The 18,380-nt window shown below is 41.4% G+C and overlaps 1 protein-coding gene across 5 annotated transcripts in view; it reads right to left on the bottom strand.

Annotated features, from left to right (window-relative positions):
* Positions 1-1,238: 1,238 nt before the first annotated feature.
* IQCK (IQ motif containing K) overlaps positions 1,239-18,380 on the bottom strand; it is a 40,837-nt gene continuing 23,695 nt past the window's right edge. For 3 of the 5 annotated variants that reach the window (XM_065644999.1, XM_065645002.1, XM_065645000.1), the window contains 3 exons: positions 17,270-17,381; positions 6,361-6,406; positions 1,239-1,894 (listed from right to left, as the gene is read on the bottom strand). In XM_065644999.1, the coding sequence (XP_065501071.1) occupies positions 1,861-1,894; positions 6,361-6,406; positions 17,270-17,381 (192 nt within the window). In that variant the 3' untranslated portion in view covers positions 1,239-1,860. Of the gene's footprint in view, positions 1,895-3,407; positions 3,527-6,360; positions 6,407-17,269; positions 17,382-18,380 lie in introns of those variants that run through there. The other 2 variants (XR_010606998.1, XM_065645001.1) reach the window with 2 other exon arrangements.

Here is an 18,380-nt window from a genome sequence, read left to right as displayed (position 1 = left end):
AGGTCAAAGCCATACTTCACACATCCTGTCCTGCTCTCGGATGAGTCAAAGGTGTTTGGCGCTTGCCAGAAAATATGTAGCATCTTCAGAAGAACACTCAATACATACAGTTGTTTCTATACACAAGGTACATGAAATACTATAGAATAGACATTTCTGGTTTTTTGGTTGGCTTTGTTTGAGCTTGATGCCTTGGGTCTAACCAAAGGCCATGCAAAAGGGAGCACTGTAGCTTTTATAATAAAACAATTGGATTATTCTACCAACTTACAGGATTACAAAGCAGGTGCTTTTTATTAATTGATGAGCACTAAAGCTCATTTTTCATAGATAATATATATTTATTAAATGTATTAATGCGTGTTTTATAACATACCCTTTTTTTCCGCTGATTGTTGCATACTGGTATCGTATTAAGTACATCTTTAAAGGATTTTCAAGACAATCAATGTGTACCACGATGACTGTACATAAGTATACAAAACTACAAAGGTTGTAAAGCATGGGCAAATGTTTTATTTTCAAAAATGCTGTTCTTAACAAGAATAAAGGCTTTACTATTTACTTACAATGTTTGTGTTAACTTGGTGTTAAAATCCACCTGCTGTGGGGATACGGTGGGTGCAATTCTGCAATATAAGCGACGTTAAGCTAAAGGAAATGGGCTCCTAGGGGCTGGGGCCGCATTCCTCCACCTTTGGCCACATTCCCACCTGCACCCGTAGCTCTGGCACCTCTCACACCCACCTTGCGCCAGTAAACGAGCTGAGCAGCCCAATTCTTAACACTATGAGTGATACGTTTTTTTCCAGTTGGCTCAGCAGTTGCCTGCGCTTGTGAAAAGGAGGGGACAGATCACACAGCTGGGCTTGAAGAATGCAGCTTGGGAGGTTTTTCTTCAAGTGGTTTGATTTTCCTGATCTGGGCCAATAACTAGCATCACCAACCAGGTTAAAAAAGAGGGGTGGGCACTGGTCTAACTGCAAAGGTTGTGTAAGTGATGGAAGAAATCCACATCGAACCCAGCGAGAGCTGGAGGGTATCTGTGTTTTGTCATGCTTTCGTTCCAAACAACTAGACCTTTGTTTGACTTGTATGGAATTAGTAGTAGAACTGCAACTATCTTCTCTAATTGTAAAATTACAAAGGCCTAAATAGGACTATGCCTGACAAGACTGAGTTACAAAAATAAGGAGGGCTCCTTAGCAGGGGGCCAATCTGATTTTTATTCTGCTTGCACCTTATGTAAGTACACGTACACAAGTTCACTGAAAATGCCGTCACTGTGCTCTTTATTTTACACTTTCTCAGCACATGTGCTAAGTGATAACAAAAGAGCCTTTGACTTTTTTTCCTCTGCAGAAATGCAGAGCAACTCTGGCTTTCATGGCCTTCAGATGGAATTGCAGAGGCACAGGGAGTCTGAAAATCAGACCGTTATGAACAGAGCCCGGATTTGCGTAAATTGTCACAGCTCTGCACAAATCGGTGAAGCCACTCCGGTTTATACCAAATGAAGATTTTTGCCTTAGGTGTAACACTTGCATACATGTGGGTTTAGCCCCATTTATTTCATCCAGAGTTTCGTCCCTGTCAGAGAAGCTTGCAAGTGAGCAGTCAGGAATGCACGTTAAACACAGACTCAAAAATTTTGGCTAAATGTGCACAATTCCATCTGTTTTAACAGAATTGTGCTCACTTACCTGGGACCGAATTTTGTCTTGGCATGCTGGGTCCTTTGATTTACAACATCTCACATGTAAAACTGTTTCTAAATCAGTACTACAAAGTTTAGTCCATGAGCTCTGTGTTTTGTGATAGTGGTGAGAAAGATAAAATCAATATGTTCAGGGATCTTCTTCATGTTCTTCTGCGTCTTCCAGTTTGCTTCCCACTGCAAACATACAAGATAAAACATGAAATACTTCACTTTCCAAAGCATCCACCGAAACAAAAAAAGGTAAACATCCATACTTCCTCAGCAAATACTCTGTTGTTCAATAAATCAATAAACAGAAATCCCCACCCAACCCAAAAGACCTATTTCTTCTATGCGTGGTAATTTTTGTTTTGACACTCAGTGATCAGTTCTCAGTGCCATCCGTGGGAGTTTTGCATGTGTTGCCGAGGGCAGAGTTGTTTGCTAGTAAGAAGTTATTGGATTGTTCAAAAAAAAAAAAAAAAAGCAAGCAGCTCTTTGAGGTTTTTCCTTTGAAGAATTTTCAATTAAAAGTCAGTGATGAAGTCATACACTTCACCTAGCATATAAATGTATTTTTGTCACTTAGGACGACGAGCAAGGTCAACGAAGAATAGTTTTTCTGTGTCTCAGTGGAAAGAAGAATGTTATCCATGTGATTGCAAAGGGTCTGCCAAATTGGAAAAATCAGTCAAGCAAAGAGCACAGGGTTGCTTGCCGGAGTAAACAATTCCAAGTGAACAAAAGCTCTACATAAAAGTAAAATGTCCCACCCCCTAGTGAAAGCTGTTTTCAAAGCTCTGTATTCTTTCAGAGTGCTGCAATACAGATTAAGCTAATGTTTTTCTTCTGCCGATACAACAGCTTGGTTCCTCAGTCTGCTTCTATGATTTCAGCTGTTATATTCTGTTCTTAGTATTTTAATGTTTTGCGAAAGGCCTCTTACCTTATAAAAATCTGTTTTTCTACTCCTTATACTTCAGAAGGTGTTTCTGTATGGCACACTTTTTAACATCAAGCAAGTTTGTTGGGAGATTTATATAGAAGAGTTGTGGTTGAGGCAAAGAAGGCCAGATAAGCCCCCCAAAATCCCCTTTTGTACATGCAGTTTCAGGAGAGTTTAGTTACCCTTCCAAGGCATGCAACTGAAAACCAGCAAACAAAATCCTTTGGGTATGTAACTGGAATACCGGGCGGCAACGGGCCCATGTGCTTATTTAAGGTGCACGATGTGTTACCAACCTGGAAGGTGTCAGCTCATAGAAAACATGCAGGAAAAGTGAGGTATGATGATGAGGAAAACAGAGAATACTTTAGAAACCCAAAATATGACTGCAGGGGCAGGATACGCCCCATGTTCTACAGCGGTCAAGGCACAAGACGCTTCTGGATTTTATAGGGCTGTATGGCTGGTAAGGATTAAAATCACACTGGATTAACTATCGCATGTGACTACGAATGTCCCATATACAAAATACTAACTACTGTGTTGAATTTTACCTAATATTTCTTGATGTGATGAGGCTGGCCTTTGCAAATATTTCATAAAAATTGCAACAAGTTCAAAAACCGCAGGGCTCACACACACTGTTTCATATTAAAATAAGCAGGTGTTTTAGGGAGCTGCTAGCAGTGCTTTTAGTCAGGAGCATCCATGTCTTAACAAAACCTGTGTTACTTAAGCATAAAAATTTCAAATCACATCACACGAGCCACGGAGCACAGGTTGTCAGCAGGAATCTGGATTTCAGGCAGTTATTTCAATAGTTTTTGACATATGGTTGCTTCCTATGCAGACAGAAAAGATGTCCTCAGGATTCAGATCAGCTGGAAAGACGGGAAAAGAAGCTGCTTGGCTAAGGCTTTTCATGAGAAATTTCCGTTAGAAAAATGTTCTTTTCAGGCTGTGACACCTCAAATTGAACTAACTAGCTTAAAATATTTTGAAATGCCAAAGGAAGATGTTTAGTATTAGCATAGCACCCGTGAAGTTATACTTATACTTCTTATAAGTATACAACTTATACTAGCCAGTATTATCCAGGCCGTTTCTTCCAGACAACACATACCTAAAAGCAAGGAGTAGTGTAACTGTCAGTACAACCAACCAGCTTACACACAGGCCACTCATACGGTGGATTTTAACCGCTTCAGTCTTACAAGTCCTATCATTTGTTCAACAGAGCAAGAGAAAGACCCATTTCTATTGTATCATACAGGCTGAGGATGAAGGGATGGAGAGCAGCCCTGGGGGGAGGCTGGACATGACCCGGCCATGTGCACTCACAGCCCAGAAGGCAATGGTGCCCTGGGCTGCATCCCCACAGCGTGGGCAGCAGGTTTGGGGGGATTCTGCCCCTCTGCCCCGCTCTGGTGAGACCCCCCTGCAGGGCTGGGCCAGCTCTGGGTCCTCAGCACAGGACACACATGGACCTGCTGGAGAGGGGCCAGAGGAGCCCCAGAAATGACCCGAGGCTGGAACAGCTCTGCTGGGAGGACAGGCTGAGAGAGTTGGGCTGTTCAGCTGGAGAAGAGAAGCTCCGGGGAGACCTTAGTGCACCTTTCCGGACTTAAAAGTGGCTGATAAGAAAGATGGGACAGACTTTTGAGCAGGGCCTGTTGTGATAGGACAAGGGGTGATGGTTTTAAACTAAAGGAGGGAGATTCAGGCTAGACATGAGGAAGGAATTGTTGGCCCTGAGGGTGGTGAGAGCCTGGCCCAGGTTGGCCAGAGAGGTGGTGGCTGAACCATCCCTGGAGACATCCCAGGCCAGGCTGGACGGGGCTCTGAGCAACCTGAGCTGCTGCAGATGTCCCTGCCCATGGCAGGGGGGGCACTGGGGGAGCCGGGGAGGGCCCTTCAGCCCAAACTGTTCTGTGATTCTATTTTCAGTTTCACTTTTAAAAAGTAAAGTTGAACTTTAACAGCTCTCATTTTATCCATCTCTTTCCCTTGTCACTGTGCGCAGTTACGCTGGCAGATTCCTACCGTTGCAGACCTGTGATTGTGCTATGATGGAGCCGATGTCTTGTACTTTACTTTACTCCTGCGTGCTAGGGAAAGGTGCCCGCACATAACCGGGCAGGACAAACTGCCCGAGGATGCCAGTCCTGCAGCGGTGATTGCAGCGCCAGGACACCCACCCGCAGTGGGGGCTGCATTCAGCTCCCACGAAAACTGCAAACGCCTTCACTCCCAAGATGTGTGTGCAACGGAATGTGTGAACACTATCTACAGAGAATACATAATCGCTAATTTAAGGAGGTGCAACGTAAGATTTAAATGGAAGGAACACAATCATGAACATTGTGAGCAGGATCACAGTATTTCGTATAGTTTTAAAACATCAGCTCCTGGTTTTAGTCTTAAGATACAGAGCAAGTGAGGCATTGATGTTATGGTGTTCGTGTTATGATGGTGTCGTTTAAAAAAAAACCCAAAATCTCACATCTCACTTATTCTGCTATTACGGATTCTGTCTATATAGGTCATATGGTTTCTACTGTCAGGACAGTTGAATTTGTTTGCACTATGTTTTAGTTTCATTACTCTTCTTTTTTAATACAGAGTGAACCTGATTAAACTATGCATTAGTCACACACGTGTTCTAAATTAGAGGGCACCAACCATCACTTCAATAACAAGCACAAGTGGAGACTGATTAATTTCCTTGGAAGCAAGGTGGGGGCTGCTCTGAAGAGGTGAGCACAACTGTTAATGCCTATTTTTGACTTGCTACTCCAACTATAATAAAGTTATCTGTTAGTTTGTCTGCCACGTTCCTTGGAAATGCAGCTCATTTGACATAGTTTATCATGTATGTCTTGCAATGCTGAGGCACAGATGATGGCTGAAAGAAGCTCTGGCTTGGAATGCATTTGGATTTGCTATTTCAGTCAGCTCCTGGGAGTGGAATCATCAAAAATCTGCAAAATTCCTATTAGACATCTGAGGACCGGCCTTTGTCCCATTTAGTTATGCATTAATTTCAAACATCTTTACCATCTATTTTGGATAACAGAGGCAATTTTCCCTCATCTTAAAGCACTAATACAGAAGCAGGACTGACATTCTGATTTGAGACTCGGTTGTTTCAGCAGAGCAGTGAACAAACCGTGACCTACTTTATACACTAGTGTGTAATGCAACTGGTCTGCGACAGGAGCTTATGAAAGGTCTATACGCCCACACTCTTCATTGTGTTTATATCATAAGAACTATGACAATTACATTTAGTAATTTAAACAGCTGAAAACAGTAATGAAAAATACCATAGACTCAGACTACGAGAAGATGAAAATCCATTAAAGAAAATCTATTGGAATAACTTATTAGCAGGGGCTTAGAGTAATATATATATTTAGTAAGGAGTTTCACTCTAGCCTCCCAATGAAATGCCAAAGAAGCCTGAACAGGAAACTGGAGCCACCAGCAATGTCTCTGAAATAAGACCTGACTTTCAAAGAGACAGTTCTCTATAAAGTCTGTATAATTTTAGCCTCTTGCTATTGGAAGTCAACAAGTAGGCAAGTATTAGTGAAACCTTTCACTTCAGGAGATCTTCAGTCACTAGCGATAGGAAAAGGATTGTTTAATAAAAGATCTGTTAAACGACCAAACAATAAGCAGGATGTTATGTCCAGACGTGCCTGCTACTCACCAGTCTGCCATGGAACTGTCAGAGGGGCGCTCATCAGAAAAGACTTCTGCAAAATGGATATATAAACGTGATGGAACAAACTTTATTCTTCAAATCAGCAAAGGAGTTCGTAAAATGCTTGGTCTTCCCTCCACGACTTCCAGAGAAAAAACAGTTTCAGGGTATTTTTTAAATTCCTTTAGGATTAGATTAGGGAAACAACATGCTTCTGACAGACAGGAGACTCCCGAACAGCAGCATGCAGTAACAGAGATGGGAAAAAAAGGGCTGAAAGATCTCCAGCAGAATTAGTTTCTGCAATGCACTGTGCATTCCTAATAGTTTGACAGAAAGATTAAGAATTCATTTGGATATATGTGGATGGCACTTTTACAATTCAAGGTGTACAAAGAGAAAAGAGATATTGGAAGATACAAGCCTTAGACTAGATGAACTGACATGAACAGCTGAGTTTAGGAGAGAACAGACGACACAGAATTAGATATACTGGAGACTATATTGCTACTGATTATCCAAGGGTCCTCCAGATCATTCGGTGACCTGAGATTCATGAAGAGACACCCACAGAAACACAAGACCCTGGACTGAGAGAAAAATCCAGAATGAAGGCAACCAGCATCTGATTAATGCATTTTTTCCCATGTAAATAGTCAAGACAGAAAAAGAGAATGGTGACAATAGAAAGCACTGACCAGAAATGTGGAGAAATAATTCTGGAGTGCCAGGAAAAGTCCCCAGCAAAAAGCATTTGGGGATTTATAGGCAGAAGCCAACATGGGCAGAAACCCAGAGCGCCAGATCTCCTGGGCAGCTTCATGAAAACTGCATTTACACCCACCAGCCCCTCATATTTCTGAAATGTTTCCTACTTGCAAAATAGGATAGGTTTTGTAAAGTCACCAAATGTAAACTCTTACACGGACTAAAACAAACAATCAGTTAAAAAATGGAAAAAGACGCCCAAGGAGTTGGAAGGGACGCCTGGGACGAGCAGCCCCTGTGTTCTGCAATCCGTCACCCACCTCTTTGCTAATCTCTGAATCATCACTTCAAACTAACAGTTCATGGTCTTTCTTTCCCTTCGGCCCCAGCTTTTTTTTTTTTTAACCCACAGAATCATGTCTAGTTTTGCTGCAGGACTACTTGGAGGTTTGACTTTTTAACTAGCGTTGGTCTTTTCTCCAGGCTTTTAATGCATCTCGTAGTTATAAATAGGAATTTGGGGTTGTGTATCTGTAATGACTAACAAAAAACACCAACAGAATTTTCAAGAAAGATGCTCCCATTTTTTCCACTGTTACCTTGAGAAAGAGGTTAAAAGAAGAAAAAATTTTTAAAAAGGCAAAACCCATGAAGAATTTCTCCTCTCCTTTAAAACAGAAAAACACAAGAATTTTATGTTTATATAGTCACAGAAAAATTAACAAACTGCAATTGTCTTTTTTCCATTAGAAATCATTATTAAAAACTGGGAGTGATGGGTAAAAGTGCAGCTTTGGTGCTGGAGGGTGAGTCCAGCCTTGTGCTGGCAGATCACCGTGTGCCTGTGTACGCAGCTCAGAAGATCATGTCTTTTGTAGCTTATCCAAAATATCATCTTTCCTTTTTTTTTTTCTTTTTTCTTTTTTTTTTTTTTTCTCCCCAAACATTCCCAACATAGCTTCAGAAATTAAATGCTACTGTCATCTTTAGAACTTTTCAAAGACGTCTGAGTCTGGGGTGTGGACCAATAAAGTGGAATCAGCATCAGGAGTCTTATGACTTTTATCGCTACATTCTCAGCTGTTCGTGCCAAGATTAAACCTTCAGAAGCATCTCAAGCATCTTGAATCAGGCTTGATGAAAACCACCGCATACTCGGCTATCGGCACTGCTTTGTTCTTGGATTTTCCTTTTTTTTTAAAAAAAAGGTCTGTAATGTAACTGAAGCCATATAAATGTGCTTTTAAATCAAAAGCCATCACATATATAAACCCATTTTAAACCATTTTGACTGCAGTACTTTTGTCTTCAGAAAGATACAACTGACTACCTGTAAATACAGTAATGTTTAGAATAAATGCTGAGTCAAATTCTTTTAATTGTAGTGTCCTACTGACAGCCAGTAGCCTTCCACTTTAAACCTCCTTATATAGCTCAGTTTGAAACAAAATAATTTGAGGAAATACCTTCAACATGTCAGATCTTAACATATACATGTGTGTGTGTTCTATATAGGTTATTTAATATAACAGAGGGGAGGTGACCACTTACAAGAGCTTTATAATGACATTAATTAAAAAATTAGAGGTACAGTAAAAGGAGGGCAGATAAAATTAGAAACAAATCATTTTGTTAAAGTCTTCCTAAAGCGTGACTACTTTTCAACCACCCTTGGTCAAAGTGGGGGAAAAAAACCCAAACGAACAAACACAACAAACTCTTGCATAAAACTGATTAACTCCTTACAGTTTCCAGAGCTGAATTTTCCTAAATAAACCACAGAGGTCCAGTCTTTAAGAAATCCATTTGCTATTCAGACTACGTCCAACATTATTGCCTATATTACATGTAAAATATATTTTTTAAGCCTCATGTAAGACGTCCTATTTATATATATCCCGTTTTCAGTATTTTCCTTGGGAAGCTACTCAGTCCTGCAAACAAGCATGTGACTGTAACTTCCTTTCTGGCCCCATTAATAAGGATCCATTAGAGCATATGACTATACTCATGTGTTTGTTTGTTTATGGAATTAATTCCAAGTAATTTCAGCACGTGGCCGTTTTTTTCTGGGAACCGAATTGAACATTTTTCCCTTCCTCAATTCATTCTGCTTTGATGCGATCTGATTGTTTGCTTTGATACCCTTACATACAGCCATCTTTCAAAAGTATGCAAGCTAGACTGCCCCTGTTCAGCATATTTAGCTTTCAAATCCTTCCTCATAATTCAGCTGGAGCCACATCCCAGAGTGACTGGCTGCATTTTCTTGCTTCTTGACAGTTCGCATCTGTTCCTGCTTGAGTCCTCCTCAAATACACAGCCTGTTCTCCCCTTTATCTGCTGGCTCATTCATATTTGCAAGGATATTCCAGCGACAGAACACTGAGCTCTTCAGCACGTTCCTGATTGCATCTTCCCGAGGGAAAATATTCTATGAAAGAAGTATTTTTTAAGTCTCTCCATATAGGTAAGAACTGCCAAAGGAGAAATACAGCTTGAAAACTGAACAGAATGTAAAGGAATATTCCCTGCTGTATCTGGAAATCATCCCCCACCTGTTCTGAATATTATTGTCTGTCTCCGTTTGGTTTAACTGGATTTTCCCCCCACTGTGTACATTCACTGTTACTGAAGTACCTTGCAGAGCCCAGGCTACGGGTGATCTGTAAGAACTACTGCCTAATAGGGTGACAATTTTTTTTGCCATAAACCCAGGAATACTTATTTCTTTTACTATGTTCCCTAAGAACAATGCCTTTTTAAAATTAAATTTTATGCAAGCAAGAAGAAGAAAAGAAAGCCCCTAGGAAATAAAAGAGCTGAAAGTACTAGACTGTATACAGAACCAATTGTCTTTCCAACAGTGAAATCACTGTAACAGACAAAGTTTTGTTCCTGTAAGCTACCAATGAAGATTTAGGTATTTTAATTAAAAAGGCCTGCTATTTTCAGATTCCTTTAATTGTAGGACATACACTTTTTCACTTCCAGTGATGTGTCATCAGTACTGCACCTACATAACGCACTGCTCAGCATCACGACGAGTTGGGGTTTCGTCACTGCATGGAGGCACAAATCAAATTAACCAGCTCATTAATCAAAAAGCGAAGGCCTGTTTCTTCTTGGGAACATCAGCGCAAAAAATATAACTGGAGCTACATGGGATACCAGCTAGAAAACAAGAAGATGCAGCAAATTTTGTTTCATCCGGTTTCAAATGGATGTTTTGGGCTGCAGATTTGACAGCCCTAGATCAATACACACTGGGGAAAGTTCTCCTGAGCAGTCTCATGGGAGATCATCAGCCTCATGAAACCAAAAGCAGGTCTTGCTGTACGTGTGTCCCACTGTGTCACATCCTGCCAAACAGCATCTCAAATAACACGCAGGTTATTAAATCACCCATTGAAACACGTTCACATTAAATCGGATAATAAAATCAGAAAGGACATCGTCTTCCAAAAATAAAAAGGTTGGTTTATTAGCTGTATTTTCTGTAGAAGGTAATATTTTTTTTGAAACTGGGGAGAATTCTGTCTCCCTACAAGTCTCAAGCTGTGAGTCACTAAAGTGAGCCCTGAGTGCTGTGCTTCTCTACATTTTCAGTCTGAAAGCGGAAACCGTTAAGAGTAAACACTATCACACCTTAAATATAGATAATTTTGTGGAATGTAATGTTACAGCACTGGAGCAGTACAGCAAACAAAATGTCAGTTAAGAATGATATAGCATTAGGTAAAGGCTGAAAGAAGCACACCTTTTTCTTTGCACTCAAAAAGAAATTTAGCAGCCATATGCGTTAAAAGAGCTCAACTGTCCTGCAAGCAGCTATTAATTTATAAATTAATTTTTATGCAGTTTTCATACTTTCTATCCCAGAACAGTTTTCAAAACTAGTAACAAAGTATAGTGAGATAGTAAAAGAAGAATAAAGACTTACCAAAAAAAAAAAAAAAAGGAGAGAGGCTTTAAACACACTGTGAGGCATGGGGAGAATCAGTGGCTTATTTGAGGCTCAGCGACTCCCCAGCCCGAGGAGATGCCGGTGCCGGCTCCGGTGTCACGGGCCGCGGCCGCGCAGGCCGGGGGAGCTGATCCGTCAGCACACACGGGATGGTTCCCTGCCCTCTCTTGCACTATTTCCCTTAATGCCGGGCACAAGGATTGTGTCAGTGGATCAGGTGGATCCCCGCGGGGGAGCAGCTCTGTCAGACCCACCAGCTGAACCCCCTCCCCTCGGTTGTGAGAGCCGAGGCAAGGCCGGCAGAACCTCGGTGGGGAAGGACAGCACTGCTGGATCACCTCAGCTGCCCCATGATAATTGCACTTCTGGTCCCTACTTTAAAAAAAAAAAAACAAAGTGTTTTGTTCTGGTTATACAAGTGTAGAATCACAGAATCATTTTGCTTGGAAGAGACCCTCTAGAACATTGAGTCCAACCACAACCCACCCCTGGCACTGCCCCATGTCCCTGAGAACCTCATGTCCGTCTGTCCAACCCCTCCAGGGATGGTGACTCCACCACTGCCCTGGGCAGCCTGTTCCAATGCCCCACAGCCCTTTGGGGAAGAAATTGTTCCCCAGATCCAACCTCAACCTCCCCTGGTGCAACTTGAGGCCGTTTCCTCTGGTCCTGGCGCTTGTTCCTGGGGAGCAGAGCCCGACCCCCCTGGCTCCAAGCTCCTTTCAGGCAGGTCAGAGATCAGAAGGTCTCCCCTCAGCTCCTGTTCTCCAGCTGAACCCCCAGCTCCCTCAGCCGCTCCCATCACACTTGTGCTCCAGCCCCTCACCAGCTCCGTTCCCTTCTCTCAACAATGAAAATTGGAACATCACTGGTTGTTTCAATAATAACGAACACGTTTTAACATACTTTCTGAAACCAGAAAAATACATCAAGAATGCTTTTGGATTGTTAATTACAATCAGTTTACATTTCTGACTTCCTCTTAATACCCTTTTAAAATATCACACTGGTCAAGATTATACAAACATACTTTCATAAAATTACACAGCTTTGCGTAAAACATCCCCCCGCGCAGGAAGGCGCACCCAGCACTGTGCTGCAAGCCACAACAAAGCCGAACCTGCTGGTCAGCTCGCGGTAACCCAGACTTTGGCTGATCTTTTCGGGGCTGGTATGCTGATCTTTCTAGTAGTGTCAACAGAATCACATTACTGCTCGAGTCAGCATTTCCTAAAAGCTATTTCGCAGCTCACCATTCATCCCCTACACTGTTTACAGTGTCTAATAAACAGGGTTAGAGTCATATACAAATTCAAGAGATATATAGTTGTTATTCTTAACGTAGGTAACTTGGTAATAAGTTGCTGTATCTATTTTAAAATGTCTTATTTTTCTTTTGATCATGAATCTTAATGCTTTATTTGTGACATCTGAGTTCTTAGTAACAATAAATGCTTTGTCCTGCTTGCTGTGAAGAGCTCAGTGGTTTAATTAAGGGGGATTAATAGAATGAACTGAATTAATTAATTCAGTCAAACCAAATGTGCAGAAAGACAAGGTTAAGAAGCAGTTGCATTATACTATTCATTATTGTGTGTGTGCTCACAAAATCCACTTCAGTGCAAAGTCAGCTGGGTTAGATTGAATCACTGGTAAAAGCAGTTTGTTGACTTCACAATGAAATAGTGTTTAACGACATTAATAAACAGCAGAATAATAATAGCAAAAACAAGAGCAGCTGGAGCACTGACAAAATTAATTATGGCATCAAGATGAGATCGATAATGAAACCCCTGGACAGTGATTTTCTGAGCAGTGCAGCTGTTTCCAGAGAGCCATCTGCCTGGGCCGCAAGGCTATTTGATGTATGGATGCTCTTCAATTAATGCAGCAGAGGAATTACAGAAACAATGCGATAATATTGAAAGCTAATGTGATACAAGCAATACGAACTTGCACTGATTTAAGAAAAAAATGGAAAAGGGGCAATTTTACAACTTTCTTTGAAGTGGTGAAACAGCTGTGTGTCCAAGAGACCTCAAATAATGGATCTGATGACAGGAAATCTCTATGAGAGAGATTTATTTGTTTTTCCTTTTGAAACAATTGGTAAAGGCGGCAAAGGAAATCTTATCACTACATTACTCTCCAAAACAATATAAATGCAGCTGATGGAAAAAAAGAAAATTCTCCAGAGACAGGAGTTTTTCGAATCAATTCAACTGCCAAATAACACAGTCCACTCCACCCATAGCTCCTACTTTTCTTAGTTGCAACATTTTGAAAATGGTTTCACCTCTGAAAATACACTTGTGATTTTCACCTTAGGGATCTTACATGCATGAATACTGTAAACTACGATAATCATATAATCATCCAATATCAGATACATCCTTTTTCACAGTGGTATGTTGTAAATATATAAGTTTATTTCTTAGAAATAAGTGGGAAACATATGCATTTGTAACTCTTACTGGTATCGTGGGCAATGGAACATGTGAAAAAACATGCCTCGATGAGATGCTGTAAGTGCTAACGAACTGAAAACAGAGAGTCCGAAACACAAACATCAAACTGCAATAATTTAAAATTAATTAGCAAGCCTGCTAGGTCAACTTCCAGCATCACGTTCAGGAATGCAATTTTTCAACAATTAACACTGACAGAATTAAACACGTATTGCAAAGAGAAGGATTTGGCGTTTGTTTTTTAAATTTATGATGAGATAAATTTTATCATAGTAAATTTGAATCCACTGTTTTCAGGTCTTCAAAACCAGATCTATTTATGTGTTCTTTTATTAAAAAAAAAAAGAGATGCCTACATTTTTTTTTGCAAAGTAAACTCGTAAGAAACCATAGTAAATAGGCTATGAAATCCCACAAAGACTTGAAGAAAACCTTGGTTGCTCTGCTGAAGTTTTTTTTATGTATCAGTCAGGTCTGCTGGAAGACAACTCATGGATTTTATTTTTAATCACTTTTGTACACTGTTACTAGTTACTACTTTGTTTAATCTTCTAGCTCTAAGCTACTAAAGCCAAGAATTCTATTTCACTTACTTCATACAAACACCCCACATATATATATACACACACATATAAATGCAGTTTTTCCCTGTTGTGATATATGATTTTGCTCCTCAGAATGAAGTCTTTCCAGCTATAAAATATCCCTTAGGCAACTGCATGGGTTGGTAAATAAAATCTGAACTTTTGTGGATTAAAACTGCAATATAAATATGAATAAATGCTTGGAAAATCTATGCAACACTTGTAACAAACTGCTATCACAGAAAAAAAAAATTGTGAGAGTCTTCCAATTTCGTATTTCTACTACAACGTATAGTGCCCTGAAGAAAATTATTCTGTTCTGAACATTTCATAATGAAGTGAAGCAGGGATCAAAAGGTCCTGCGCACAGCACGGTACAGAGACAGAGAAGCATGTCAGCTCTGAACACCTGCCAATATATAACAATGGAACAGCAAGGCAGCTCGCCAGGCCACGATACAGAGAGGAAGGTTTGGAAAACAATGTCTCTTGAAAAATTACGCTTTTTATCAGCTGATACTTAACTGTCTTCATGTTTTAAAAAAATCTGCCCTGAGAATCCTGCAGGCTGAGTTCACACAGGCGTTCGTTGTGGTCCTGCTGCTGGGGTGCACTTGCAGCACCGCTTTTGAGCCTGTCATTCATTACTTGCTTTGATTCTAAGCCTGCCTTTCAATGGATCTAAATATCTACTCAAAGAAATCTATTGCTATTTGTATTAGTATCAGTACTGGTATCAGTGCAGATTCCTTCTTATGACAAGAACTCTTAACACTGGGAAGGAACACTGGAAGAATGTCAAGTATCTTTAAGTGTACACAGAGAACCAACTAATTCTGCAATTGGAACTGGAAAAGTAGATTTATCCACTGGATATTTTCTAATGAACTCAGGGTTCATTATACATATAGTATAAATCTTGCAATGTTACAATGGCAGCAGATTTTACTGGACACGTTCTATTAAATAGCACAATGCAGCTGAAGCCAGCCGGCAAGAGCTTCATTCCAGCTCACGTATGTTCCCCAGAGATCACGAAGAACGGCTGCTGGGCAGAAAAAGCACCTCCAACAGGAAAATGCTTTTCCTTGCACTTGCAAACACACAAACCACAGAATTATCCAGTAGCTGCTGCCGCAGTCACCATCTCTCATCACAGGCACCAGAGGCAGCTTTTTAACAGCGAACACTGTCTAAGAAGATGAGAGTTGCTACTGATTCACTTCATGTGATGGGACAAAATGTGGGTTATTTCAGAAATCCAGAGCAACAATTTAAAATGTTTGCTCCCAGTACTGCCTGGAGATTGCCACACAGCTGTTGTCCGAGAGTGGGTTTAAATGTTGTTCCACTTCACACAACAGAGGAGAAACTGTGTACAACAGCATTATGTGTTGTAGTATAAAAAGATTCATACTATAGCTACTGAACCCTGTGTTCATTAGAAAACATCCAGTGGAAATACCCACTTATCCACTTCTGACTGCAGAATTAGTTGGTGTCAATCACTAAAATTGATGCAAGAGCTATAAAGCATGATCAATCCTTCTAGCAGCTCGCAGCTGGATCCAATTGACTGCGTGGAACTGCACCCTGACTGCTCTTACATCGCTCAGGGCAGAGATCGGCCACCGAGAACACACCTGTGACAGCGCTGCTGGACTGAAGGACCACAGGATGATGGTGACCGGGACAAGGTAATTTTTCACAGAATCCCAGAATGTCAGGGACTGGAAGGGACCTCGAAAGCTCATCCAGCCCAATCCCCCCGCCGGAGCAGGAACACCCAGATGAGGTTACACAGGAAGGTGTCCAGGCGGGTTGGAATGTCTGCAGAGAAGGAGACTCCACAACCTCCCTGGGCAGCCTGGGCCAGGCTCTGCCACCCTCACCAGGAAGAAGTTTCTTCTCATCTTTAAGTGGAACCTCCTGTGTTCCAGTTTGCACCCACTGCCCCTTGTCCTATCATGGTTGTCACCCAGAAGAGCCTGGCTGCATCCTCCTGACACTCCCCCTTTCCATATTGATCCCCATGAATGAGGTCACCCCTCAGCCTCCTCTTCTCCAGCTCCAGAGCCCCAGCTCCTCAGCCTTTCCTCACACGGGAGATGCTCCACTCCCTTCAGCATCTTCGTGGCTGCGCTGGACTCTCTCCAGCAGTTCCCTGTCCTGCTGGAACTGAGGGGCCCAGAACTGGACACAATATTCCAGATGGGGTCTCACCAGGGCAGAGCAGAGGGGCAGGAGAACCTCTCTGACCTACTGACCACCCCCCTTCTAATCACCCCCAGGTCCCTTTCCCCTACACTGCTCTCCAACAGGGGTTAACCAACTTATACTGGAATCTGGGGTTGTTCCTGCCCAGATTTTTAATTTTTAAAATAATATTTTTTCCTCTCTCCAACACATGAACGCCACAGCTGGACGGCCTGTTCCCAGCCCCATGCTGGCCTGCAGGTCACATCCCGGCCTGTCACGGCTGCATCCAGCCCACAGAGGCTGATCCAACGCAGACTGCTTGAGGAGCAGGTCAATCCTCTCCCATTAGCAGACCAAGCGGCTGGGCAAATAATCCTAATTACACCCCCCGTGCCTGAGCAAGTGAATGATAACTCTGGCCCTGTCAGTAAAGCCTGGTCCACAAGCAGGGCAAAAAGGAAACATGTTACAGTGTCAATTCTTAAAGCAATCTGGCCTCGTTTCCTCTGGCAATTATATGGGGCTGTTTGCATTTCTTTTCTTTTTTTTTTTTAGAACTGTACAGGCCAACTTCTGCTATAACTAACTACATGAAAATGCCAGTAGAACAGTTACCAAATAGAAATCCCACAGTGCAGAAAAACTGTATAACAACCCATCTGGTAAAAATCAGTATTTACACTTGTGTAGCCAGTAGAGGTCTGATCCTGCCCTAGGAAACACTGTGCCCATATGCTGTCAGAGTCCTCTGAAATTAAGGTGCTTTGGCCCTGTACCATCTTTTTAATCGCCACATTCAGCTATACAGGCAACCAACTTAAAAGTAGTGACTGTAAAGAAACAGCCGGGCATTTCCAAACAGACATTGTCTCTCACTCGTGATTCATGTCTTACAGTGTGTCCTATTTCTTAATACAACTTGGAATACAAAAATTAAACACTTAATGGAAAAATAAAAACCATTAAAATATATAATTTAATTCACCTACCTTTGGCTTCCTGCTTAGCCCAGAATTCTTTCACTCTTTTAATAATGTTTCTTTCCTCTCTCAACTGCTTTTGCCACTGACGTAGTTCTTGTATTTCACTATCACAGCGGACCTGGGAAAGGGAAAACAGAAAATGCAGCTGAAATTATATATGTTCACGTTACCCAAGACGATGAGAGAATTTTTTTCATGGGGCTGTGGCTGGGCAAATACATGACATCCATCCTTTTTGCAGGGCCTGATATAAAAGCACAATCCCAGAGGTTTACAGTTTTCAACTTAAACAGAATTAAAACCCACATAATTGACAGACCACATTGAAAACATAAATATGCCAATTGGGGGATCATTTTGATTACCAAAGACTCCTGAGAATGTGATTGCAGTGAGATGCTTATTCTTTGAGTTAATTAAAATTTAAAGCATTATGCTGAAGGGTATTAGTGCCTTTAGAAAGCCACAAGACTATAAAACCAACCCACTGATCAACACAATAGCACAGCAGAGGAGCACGAAGGGTCATCCAGCAGGAAATTTATTCCAGCAAACTGATTCACACCTGCTGCCGGCTGCAAACAGGCTCGCTGGCAACCCCAGCCACACCATTTGCACAGACAGGAGCGCCATTAATCTGTTATTTAAAGCAATTGGAATGCATTACACGACGTCTACTCTTTGTCAGTCACCCCTATGAAGCACGTAATTCTGCTTCTACATAAAATGACAATAGTCACAGGCCTTGACTCCATTTAAGATTTAAGTTGAATTCTTCTGTTATTGCTTTTGTACTGGTGTAGAGCCTCCTGATATAAGAAAGAGCTACCTTTGCATCAACAGCTTTTACCACTCTACCACTCAGACTTGTTCTAAGCAGGATTTGATTAATTAGCAGCATGTTGCCAGTTGTCTACCTCAGCGTTCACACAATTATTGCCTCCAGTGCTGGAGGATCCAGAACAGCAGCAGAAGGGGACGTGCGGGTATTAACCTGGGCATTGGGAAGTGATTATGCTCTTAGAGTCACATTCAAATTACAATGGAGTTACTAAAAATGCAGTTTTAATTTTTTTCTAAATGTTACGTATATGAAATGTCTTCATGTTTTAGGACT

Source organism: Caloenas nicobarica, chromosome 14, assembly GCF_036013445.1.
Source record: "Caloenas nicobarica isolate bCalNic1 chromosome 14, bCalNic1.hap1, whole genome shotgun sequence".
In the NCBI taxonomy this organism is placed as follows: Eukaryota; Metazoa; Chordata; class Aves; order Columbiformes; family Columbidae; genus Caloenas; species Caloenas nicobarica.
The sequence above is the reverse complement of the archived record's forward strand: the minus strand, read 5'-3'. Positions and strand labels throughout refer to the sequence as shown.